General features: G+C 36.4%; 1 protein-coding gene and 1 long non-coding RNA gene across 2 annotated transcripts; one reads left to right on the top strand and one right to left on the bottom strand.

Annotated features, from left to right (window-relative positions):
- On the bottom strand, positions 1-734 carry LOC120429610 (uncharacterized). The gene is made up of 2 exons (XR_005607454.2): positions 296-734; positions 1-239 (listed from the first exon to the last, which is right to left on the bottom strand). It is a non-coding gene; the product is annotated as an uncharacterized LOC120429610 (long non-coding RNA).
- An 82-nt stretch (positions 735-816) lies between these two features.
- On the top strand, positions 817-1,625 carry LOC120429609 (uncharacterized). The gene is made up of 3 exons (XM_039594640.1): positions 817-838; positions 1,044-1,092; positions 1,223-1,625. The coding sequence occupies exons 2-3, from the start codon at positions 1,072-1,074 to the stop codon at positions 1,502-1,504; spliced, it is 303 nt and encodes a 100-aa protein (XP_039450574.1). The 5' UTR covers positions 817-838; positions 1,044-1,071; the 3' UTR covers positions 1,505-1,625.
- The last annotated feature ends 10,061 nt before the right edge of the window (positions 1,626-11,686 follow it).

Raw genomic sequence — 11,686 nt, 5'->3', positions numbered from 1 at the left:
TTTTTGACGATGGTCTAAAGATGTCTTTTATTCATGAAAAAATATAATAATCTAATTACCACATACAATTTTGAAAGCCTTTCTGATTGAACTGGCTTGAAGAGATCTAATTAAATGTCCGCCGCCCGCTTAGTTCGGCGGGGGAATCCGGACCCACCAGCAGGACAAAAACGCCATTTCTGCATGCGGTTTATTGTTGCGGTCAACCAACAAGGTGGAATGGCACTGGTACGTGTTAGCTGTGAAGAATTAATTTTTATTAAGTTATATAAATAAATACTTGTTAAATACTTACGAGGATGATGATGATGCAAAGCGAGATGAAAAAGGTTTTGAGCCGGCTGGCTTCGACAGCTTTCAATCATTGTTTATTTTTTGGTGCAAAGCGAGAAAGTGAGAAGGTTGTTGTTTTCTCGCACTCTCTCTTTCACTCTTCTCTCAGAATGAGAACAATGTTGCTAGTTTGATGGAAAAACGTATGACAGTGTTGCTAGCAGTTGCACTTAAACAGCATTTATTCAGCTTTGGACAGTGCAGTTGAATTAGTGCTGAATTGCATTTGTAAATGCTGTTGCATGACTAATTAGCAATGGAATGCCAATCTGTTGCCGATTTCTGACTTTTTGCTAGTGCTGGATGGTTACTTGGGAAGTTTTATGAATAAAAAAAGGGAAAATTTTGGCTCGAGCCTCGAGTCGATTTAGCCTCTAATTCGAACCAAAACTCTCAGTGGGGTTTACCTCTAAAGCTATAAGGTTGACTACACTTCTTGTTTAACACTTTTCACAACATCTTCTTTGGGTTTAACTTGACACAAAACGGAATACTGGCTTGGAGGGTACGGTAGTAGGCCATCATATCGAGAAATTAAAAGTGAGAGTGTGTGCGTGCAACATGGAGTTAAACTTTTCAAAGTGTCATGGTAACCTTCACAGCAACTTCATAGAAAGTTTAACTCCATGTTGCACACACTCTCACTTTTAATTTCTCAATAGAAGTCATTACGCATTAGTTCATTTTCGTTTTTTTTTATTCGTTTACAGGCATCATAACATCAAACATCAAAGAAGCATGCTTCTCGCAATAGTAAAAGTAAGTTTGTGGCACAAAATGCAAAAAACACACAATTGTTCATTTTTAGTAAAACTTAAAATTTCAGCGTAAATCTATTGTCTCATGTCACTTCTGTTACTTTACCATTTATTTAAACGTTTACTTTCAGCAGGAAAAAAATGTATCATTTGTTTTATTGACTATATTAGCTTACACCCTCATGTGTATCGCCTACGATCCCGAAGATGTCGAAATAAAAAATGTAATTTTATCAAATGGCACATTCACAGCATTTTATCCCCGAGAAACAAACGGTATACCTAATAACAATGTTAGAGCACCATTTTCACATGGTAGTTTTTTTAAAAATAGAAATCCTGCATTAGTAGATGTTCGTAATGCTGCTGCTTACGGATACAGATTTGATGGTAAACGTCGCTTCAATTTTTAAACTTACTGGAAAATTCTAGAGAGCCACAACATTGCTTCTTAGTTTAAATATTGAGCTTATAAATACAATTTGTGTAATGATTTAATTACTTGTTATTTGAATAAAGGTTAGGTTTTCATAAGTAATTTTATATGACTATGATGACGTCACTTGCTGCAGCTAACAGGACTGCAGACTAGTAGCCTAGTAGTAAGTAAAACATCGTTTTTTGTTGTTGAACAACTGCTGCACAAGCGTTTTTATACGTTAATTATTGAACAAGTGTCATAAAATTTGATCAATTGGGTCCCAAAACTAAACCTAAATTTGTGATATTATTGTTTACAACGATAAACCTTTTTTTCTGAGTAGGGTAGCGTAGTCATCAATGAGACACTTTTGGTTTTCAACTTTCAATGATATTTGTATTTTTGTCATCTGCATTTTTCAATGAGCTTTTTGTTACATTCTCTCTATTAAAGTGTTCTAGCATTGACCAAAATATGAGATCGATCTGATGTCTACAGCCAGAGTTATTCAACTGTCTCATTGTAGACGCACTTGGCAGGAACAATGAGACAGGTGTGGAACAATGAGACACTCTATAAAAATCAGGGCGGCAAAGTCGGGTCATATTTCAAGAGACTCCGACTCCGGCTTTCTGAGATCAGTCGACTCCGACTCCGGCTCCGGCTTTCAACTCCAACCGACTCCGACTCCGACTCCGACTCCGACTCCAACTCCGGCCTACCAACTCTAGCCGACTCCGACTCCGACTCCAGCTTTCAACCATAGAATAGGTATAGGTAGAGTTGCCACTCATTAATCTAACCGGGAGACAAAACAGTGCTGCCTAACTGAGATTGGTGGCGAAACGGGGAACTAACCTACCCCAAGGTACAAGATGATCGTAGTTAGGTGGGCATTGAATATTATTTTACAAATTTCAAGAATAATCCTGCAAAAAATAATGTCAATGGTTTTTTTTATTGTAAATTATATTTCTAGAGTTTTTTTTAAAAAAAAGGTCCCATAAACATATGAAAGACAATAGCTAAAAGGACCTTTTAAAAAAAAACTTTGGATTTTATTTCGACAGTTATTAAAAAGAATATCTTGCAAATGCAAACTTTAGCGTTCCGTACGTTCCGGTGGTTCATAATTGCAAGAGCTTACGAAGTTCTTTGGATCGGTCTTTCGCCAGCACTCAAACTCAGCTACAGGAACGATTTTTCGCCGGTACAGACACTTGGCAACAGGAATGTTTTTTAGGTTCTCCAACTGTTAAATTATTAGCTGTGGTGCGTTTCTGGGGAACGACCGAAAAGAATCGATGACAAAAGGGGAAATGCCACGTGTTTAGGGATAGCCATCGAGCGGAGATCCCCAACGAAAAAAAATAGTAAAGCTTTTATCCGGCGAGAAATCCCGATAAGCTCTTCTAGCTCTGAACCTCCGAAGCACTCAAGCTTCAGAAATTAAAACAAATCAACTTTCCTTTATTTTTTCAGTAAAGAGCATTTAAAGGACGTGCAGATGAATAATTCAAAGCATTTTTGATTTTGATTATTCGTACCGATTCGAACCGATTAAAAAGCCGCTTTGTTAACAACTGGCGCTAAGGACCTTTTGAAAAATAACCCGAGAAATGCAAATAAAATCGCGCCCGCGATCTGTCACTGCAAATGACAGCGTGTCAAAAAAAATGCGCACCTCATTTAGTTTGCAGACTTTTTAGTTCCCCGTTCGGCAGTGTCGCCAAGCGATTATATGGGAAGAGCAACGAGTTGTAATTCTACCTATACCTATTCTACACTCAAAAATAAAATTACCGGTTGAAAGGGTTAAAAGTATCCTTTTAAACGGTATTCGAAGTTTACCCTTTGCAAAAGGGTATATTGTATCCTTTTAAAAGGGTGAAAACCATCCTTTTAATTCACCTCACTGGCTTTACCCTTTCAAAAGGGTATCTTTCTTTGCTGCAAACGATTCCAGCGCCGCCCTGCATTTAAAAATAAGAACTTCAAATGTCATGCTTGTTTTTGGCGTGTTTGGTTCGGCTTGAGGCATCGGTTCCACTTCCGTAAATTTTTGGTTGTATCGACTATGTTCCGGGTATTCCGGACTACTTCCGTCGGATATAGGCCAACCAGGACGTGGTGAATGGTAAGACCGGTTGGCAAACTTGTAAATAGAGCACTGATTAAAAAGTTCCAATCTTTTCAGGCTCCGTCACCTAGGTCTGTTTCTTCCGCAGCTCGAGGTGGCAGCAAAGTGTTTTACCCAGCGTATCACTCCGCCACGATGTCGTGTTCCCCGACGACGATGTTGAGTGCCGGATGACGAAGCTGGAGTGCATCCTGAATGCAGGCTCCGGACACTGTCGACGAGGAGAACACCCAGCTGATATTCGAGCTCCCGTCGAATTCAACTAGAACCAGCGCCGTGAATAGGGCACGATTACGGTGAAGCTTCACGGTGAAAACGGACCTGTGCTAAATTTCCGTCGAAATGGTCAACATTCATCCCTTGGCGAGACGTTGTGATCGCGAGTGCATAGTTGAATCCCAAAGCATGTTTATGTTCGAGGATTATTTTTTATGTTGAACAGTAAATATTATTTTACAAAAATAAACAAACTTTTTATCCGAACAAAACCTAATTTTCAAAGAACTTATGAATATTACAATAGATGGCAGCACTGTTACAACGAAACAAAATTGACTTATAGATGTCGCTAGTGAGCGCGCTGTTCTGTTAACAGTATCCTTTTAAAGGGTACTGGGCAAGTACCCTTTTGAAGGGTTTTGCTCTCGTACCCTTTCAAAAGGGTGACGACGGGTAAAGTTGAAAAAAGGATAGAAAGTACCCTTTTATTTTATGAAAAAAAAAGTACCCTTTTAAGGGTTATTCTGATTGTGAGTGTATGTTTCAACAAATGGTTGGCTCCGACTCCGACTCCACATATTTTTGAATGTTTCAAAAGTTAGTTAACTATTATTTCGAAAACATTGATAAATAGGATTATTTAAAAACTCTCTAAGTTTAAAAAAAACGGAAAAAAATCTAGTTTTACAAGTTTTTTACGTTATTGAAACAGAAATCAAAAAATATCTCCAGTTTTGAAGGCATTTTCAGAAGAACAGTTTGGTAAGTATATTTGGATTTATTTACTTAACCTCAAATTTTCATTAAATTTATTAAAAGCTCAAATTTTAAATTGTTATTTTTTGAATGATCATTAAAAGAAAGCTGGCCCTAATGATCGATTTAACATTCAATTCAATTTGCTCACTTTTAGGGTGGCATTTATCATAAGCACATAAGCACAATTTAAAACGCAACTATTTTTTAAATCTCCATTGATTTACGTACATGAGCATCAAGCCATGCCTGAAGAAGATCATTATAACAAATCTCTGATCTAAAAAAAATCTTCGTGGTAAGGACGCTTAAGTGGTCCTTTTCAAATGTCCGTGAACTAAAAAATATTTTACCTAGGAATTTTTATTTTTTTCTAATTTTAAAATTTTCTGTACATTTAAAAGGAGGCGCACGATACATCTTGAATCTTCACCTTAAACGAAGCTTTATGTATGGTCGCGCCTCTATCAAAATAAATTAAAAAAAAACTTAGAATTGGATAAAAAACAAAAATCCACAGTTGAAATATTTTTAATTAAATAAATTTTTTACCGGTTGAATAATATTTCGATTATTTTGAATAATGTTTGAAATATAAATTTCATTTTTTTTTCTATACTTTTTTTAAATTGAAATTCTATCCTATCCTGAAATCTTAAGATTTCTTCAACGATAATATGCAACAATAACAAAACAGTTTGCCTAAGAATCAACAATCTCAGATGTTAATAGAAAAATAGTAAACATTAAGACAATCGATATACAGTGGACTCTCTCGTTGTCGATATTGAAGGGACCGTCGAGAGCGGGAGTTATCAAATTATAGAACGAAAAATCAATGCAAGCTCCTTGTAGGGACTGAAAAAAATATTGACAGCAGGAGCAATATTGTTATCTAGAAGATCGACAGCCAGAGAGTCGACTGTATATAACATATTCAAATTAGTTGCAACTTTTGCCTTTCTTACTAAAGAAAGGTATAGGGTTTGCTTTTGGCTCCGACGCCAAATCAAGCTTCGTTCCCAAATCATTTCTCGAGAAATATTCATTCGAAAAATCTGCAAAAAATCATGGACGATCGATTTTCGACGCCCGATCGATTGACAATGACAGAATTGGTCTACCTCCAATATCCGAATTTTGGCGCTTAATTTACTGTAGAGCACGCGTGACGTCCGTGTGTGGTAAAAAAGTGCTCAATTTTGTGGTAGGGGGTTTCTCAGAGCCCACATTATGGATTTAAGCTCTCTTGGGCGCATTTGAAAGGGGATGTGCTGAACCTGAACCAGTTCCATACCAAATTTGAATTTATCCATTTTTTATGGGGACTCGGAGTGTGTTTTCACCAAATCAGGCGGTTTTCAAATGAATTTTCATCCATGTCGGTAATGTGGTTCTTGATTTACAGCTTGTGGACTAATTCACTGTGAGGGGGAAAAACCCCTAAAAAGGTAAAAGCCAATTTTCACCAAATGCCAAAACTATTCCTTTGGCATTTTATCTAATTTTTTTTCTCCACATCATAATCTAGACCATACACGATGTTCTGAAACAAATTTGACCTCATTCGGATTTACCGTTCAGATTTTAGAAAATTTCCATTTTTGCCTTTCTTACTAAAGAAAGGTATAGTGTTTGCTTTTGGCTCCGACGCCAAATCAAGCTTCGTTCTCAAATCATTTCTCGAGAAATATTCATTCGAAAAATCTGCAAAAAATCATGGACGATCGAATTTCGACGCCTCGTCGACAAGTTGTCAAGTTGAGCTTCACATGCAGACGCGAGTAATGCTGGCGCGTGATGCTGGCGCGTATAGAGTTTTGATACTAGTGTTGCTGAAGCAGATGACCAGGCGAGCAAACCCCTCGGCGATCTAGACTATTATTTGATCTCCCCCTCACCCGCGGGAGTGTCAATAGGGCACAAGTAGACGAACGAAGGAAGAACGTCAAGATCGAGGAGAACGGCAGATCATTCTCGACGTGACATAGTAGAATTAGTCCATCATTTACAAATTAGCGCTCGTTTTTAAATTTATTCTTATTTGTACGGCTATCGAAAGCGAACAGAACATTTTAATCTGAATTCTGGTGAGAACCAAAACACTTCGGTTTACACGCTATACTTACTTATTACACTTATTATATCTAGCTTGATCGGCTGCGGCAAAATTAATTTAATCGAAACTAGCTAATAGCTGACTCATTTGGTACATCTACTATTGTAAGTACTCAAAGAATGAGTTCAAGGTAAACTTAATCTAATACTAAACTAAAATCAGGTTCACACCAGCACCAACTTGAATCGTACCAACAGTGAACCCCTACAAAAGTTCTGGACTAAATTTGTAAGTGTACCACAGATATGAATTGATCAAACTTACTAAATACATACTATTTTTTAGCTTTAAGCTTACTCTAAGGGAAACGACGAGTTTTGCTGTAAAGAGTCCGAAACGACCTCTGGGGGATTCGCACCTTGGGCAACAACTAGATTACTCCCTTTTTGTACATGTTGCCCTATCGATGGCTCGTTCATCACACATAGCCTATCATGATTATCTATGCTAAGCTTCAGTGAACGCAAACACGACGCAAGCAGCTACCCGTTCTGAAGCTGTTTGAGTTATCTAATCCCGATCTCACGCACACTAGCTTACCATTTGTTTTTGCTGGCGACCACAAATTTGAACCTAAAAATCCTTCGTGTACGTACACGCAATACATGCGCACGTAGATAGCTCTATGCTCATTCTGTTGCTCTTTTTTTCTTGCTCATTCTCTGATCGATCTTACGAGTTTATTTGTTTGTTAGTATTTTGGTTCATCGTATCGGCTCGTCGGCAATGAACCCAGCGTGCGTTTGTCATAGTGAATTCTCTCCGAGCGCTCAGTCGCAGTATGCTTCTCAATCCAAAAAACGCCTAAATGCATACTACATAATTTTCTGGCTTGCTTATTGAAAGCTCATAATTATGCCTAACGCCTAAATGTCAGTTTAGTGAATTCCAGTAGGCGTTTCAAAGCTTTCAAGAACATTTATGCGGCTTTACCGTTACATCTTTTACAACACGGCAAATTCTCGGGTGCCAGTCATTTTGTAACCACTTCAACGCTCCGGAGCAAAACGGAATTATTTTGTTTTCTCGTCAATTCTTGATATTTTGAAAAGTGCAAAAAACACTCAGAGAATACGAACAATTTAGCGATAAGCAGAAAACATTACGAACATCGCAAATTGTGAGCAAATTCTCTGCCTCACAAATAATTTGATCTGATTTAAAAAATCGAAAATGCTGAGCACAGCTTACACCCGGCCATGGCAAATGAGGCAAAAACCAGCGCTTTTCAGTTTTATGAAAAAATCTTGTTGAGTTTTGAATTGATTCATGAATGGACCATTCTTTATTTTGCTATTTCTTTGAAAAAATTCAACTGCCGTTATCTTTCTTTTGTAAGACAGGCTCTATCTCACCCCAGGTGGGATTAAATCGGGTTTTTTTTTATATTTTTTGTCAGTTTCAAATATTTTAAGCGCGACACTTTATTTTTTTTACTCAAATGTTCATGTTGAGTTCCAAGTAAAAGATTTTTATAATCGTTGATTATTTGTTGGATGATACTTATACTGCCTGTGATTTTTTTCCGATTTCCATAAATAGTGTTTATTATTTTTTATGTTTTTCATAACCTTGTAACTTTTTTCATGAAAAATGATTCACATAAAACCTCCAAGACATTCGCTATCGGTGTAAAATATGACTGTGTGTGTACTTTTTTCAGAAAGAACTAGATTAAATTTGGTCAAATTTGAATTGAAAGGGTTTATAAATGTAGGCAAAAGGAAGCAGTCGAGAATCAATTAAATATTTCTGACTACAGAACCAATATTGTTTTTAATGTTTGAGTTATGATGATACTACATACTTGGGTAAGAGTGGATTAACAGGTTATCATCTAGTGATCATAGATCTCTAAAAAATTAAAAAATGTCAAAAAAATATAAGACGTTTAATAAATTAAGCAGTTTTATAGCAAATACTGAAAAAAAAAAAACATAATATTTGTTAAATTTAAGATAACTCCGACTCCGACTCCAACACCGGGTTATCAGAAATTTTCGGCTCCGACTCCGTCTCCGACTAAAATTTAGCCGGCTCCGGCTCCGACTCCGACTCCAGCTGTTCGAGTTTTGACGACTCCGACTCCAGGTCTCCAAAAAGACCCGACTCCACCGACTCCGGCTCCGACTCCGACTCCACAGCCCTGATAAAAATCAAAACTTTTCGAGCTAAACATCATGTTTTTGTGTTGTATCATTGCAGGTGACCTTTTTGAACATTTTTAAGCAATTTTGCCAACATGAAACTTTAATTAACAATAGTTATACTAAAAAGTATCTGAATTTTGTAAAATCCATATATTCATACCAAATAACTTTATATTTTTGGTTAAGTGAAGTTTAAACTAAATAAATATGCCAAAAATCACTTTAAATTCATGTTTTGAAAGATTTCCAAAGATTTTAAAAAGTTTAATGAAGAAAAATCAAAGTGTCTCATTGTTACCCATGGGCTGAAAAGAGTGGCGAACAATGAGACAGTAAATATTATTTTACAAAAATAAACAAACTTTTTATCCGAACAAAACCTAATTTTCAAAGAACTTATGAATATTACAATAGATGGCAGCACTGTTACAACGAAACAAAATTGACTTATAGATGTCGCTAGTGAGCGCGCTGTTCTGTTAACAGTATCCTTTTAAAGGGTACTGGGCAAGTACCCTTTTGAAGGGTTTTGCTCTCGTACCCTTTCAAAAGGGTGACGACGGGTAAAGTTGAAAAAAGGATAGAAAGTACCCTTTTATTTTATGAAAAAAAAAAGTACCCTTTTATGGGTTATTCTGATTGTGAGTGTATGTTTCAACAAATGGTTGGCTCCGACTCCGACTCCACATATTTTTGAATGTTTCAAAAGTTAGTTAACTATTATTTCGAAAACATTGATAAATAGGATTATTTAAAAACTCTCTAAGTTTAAAAAAAACGGAAAAAAATCTAGTTTTACAAGTTTTTTACGTTATTGAAACAGAAATCAAAAAATATCTCCAGTTTTGAAGGCATTTTCAGAAGAACAGTTTGGTAAGTATATTTGGATTTATTTACTTAACCTCAAATTTTCATTAAATTTATTAAAAGCTCAAATTTTAAATTGTTATTTTTTGAATGATCATTAAAAGAAAGCTGGCCCTAATGATCGATTTAACATTCAATTCAATTTGCTCACTTTTAGGGTGGCATTTATCATAAGCACATAAGCACAATTTAAAACGCAACTATTTTTTAAATCTCCATTGATTTACGTACATGAGCATCAAGCCATGCCTGAAGAAGATCATTATAACAAATCTCTGATCTAAAAAAAATCTTCGTGGTAAGGACGCTTAAGTGGTCCTTTTCAAATGTCCGTGAACTAAAAAATATTTTACCTAGGAATTTTTATTTTTTTCTAATTTTAAAATTTTCTGTACATTTAAAAGGAGGCGCACGATACATCTTGAATCTTCACCTTAAACGAAGCTTTATGTATGGTCGCGCCTCTATCAAAATAAATTAAAAAAAAACTTAGAATTGGATAAAAAACAAAAATCCACAGTTGAAATATTTTTAATTAAATAAATTTTTTACCGGTTGAATAATATTTCGATTATTTTGAATAATGTTTGAAATATAAATTTCATTTTTTTTTCTATACTTTTTTTAAATTGAAATTCTATCCTATCCTGAAATCTTAAGATTTCTTCAACGATAATATGCAACAATAACAAAACAGTTTGCCTAAGAATCAACAATCTCAGATGTTAATAGAAAAATAGTAAACATTAAGACAATCGATATACAGTGGACTCTCTCGTTGTCGATATTGAAGGGACCGTCGAGAGCGGGAGTTATCAAATTATAGAACGAAAAATCAATGCAAGCTCCTTGTAGGGACTGAAAAAAATATTGACAGCAGGAGCAATATTGTTATCTAGAAGATCGACAGCCAGAGAGTCGACTGTATATAACATATTCAAATTAGTTGCAACTTTTGCCTTTCTTACTAAAGAAAGGTATAGGGTTTGCTTTTGGCTCCGACGCCAAATCAAGCTTCGTTCCCAAATCATTTCTCGAGAAATATTCATTCGAAAAATCTGCAAAAAATCATGGACGATCGATTTTCGACGCCCGATCGATTGACAATGACAGAATTGGTCTACCTCCAATATCCGAATTTTGGCGCTTAATTTACTGTAGAGCACGCGTGACGTCCGTGTGTGGTAAAAAAGTGCTCAATTTTGTGGTAGGGGGTTTCTCAGAGCCCACATTATGGATTTAAGCTCTCTTGGGCGCATTTGAAAGGGGATGTGCTGAACCTGAACCAGTTCCATACCAAATTTGAATTTATCCATTTTTTATGGGGACTCGGAGTGTGTTTTCACCAAATCAGGCGGTTTTCAAATGAATTTTCATCCATGTCGGTAATGTGGTTCTTGATTTACAGCTTGTGGACTAATTCACTGTGAGGGGGAAAAACCCCTAAAAAGGTAAAAGCCAATTTTCACCAAATGCCAAAACTATTCCTTTGGCATTTTATCTAATTTTTTTTCTCCACATCATAATCTAGACCATACACGATGTTCTGAAACAAATTTGACCTCATTCGGATTTACCGTTCAGATTTTAGAAAATTTCCATTTTTGCCTTTCTTACTAAAGAAAGGTATAGTGTTTGCTTTTGGCTCCGACGCCAAATCAAGCTTCGTTCTCAAATCATTTCTCGAGAAATATTCATTCGAAAAATCTGCAAAAAATCATGGACGATCGAATTTCGACGCCTCGTCGACAAGTTGTCAAGTTGAGCTTCACATGCAGACGCGAGTAATGCTGGCGCGTGATGCTGGCGCGTATAGAGTTTTGATACTAGTGTTGCTGAAGCAGATGACCAGGCGAGCAAACCCCTCGGCGATCTAGACTATTATTTGATCTCCCCCTCACCCGCGGGAGTGTCAATAGGGCA

The sequence above is a fragment of the Culex pipiens genome, chromosome 1 (genome assembly GCF_016801865.2).
Source record: "Culex pipiens pallens isolate TS chromosome 1, TS_CPP_V2, whole genome shotgun sequence".
Lineage (NCBI taxonomy): Eukaryota > Metazoa > Arthropoda > Insecta > Diptera > Culicidae > Culex > Culex pipiens.
The sequence above is the reverse complement of the archived record's forward strand: the minus strand, read 5'-3'. Positions and strand labels throughout refer to the sequence as shown.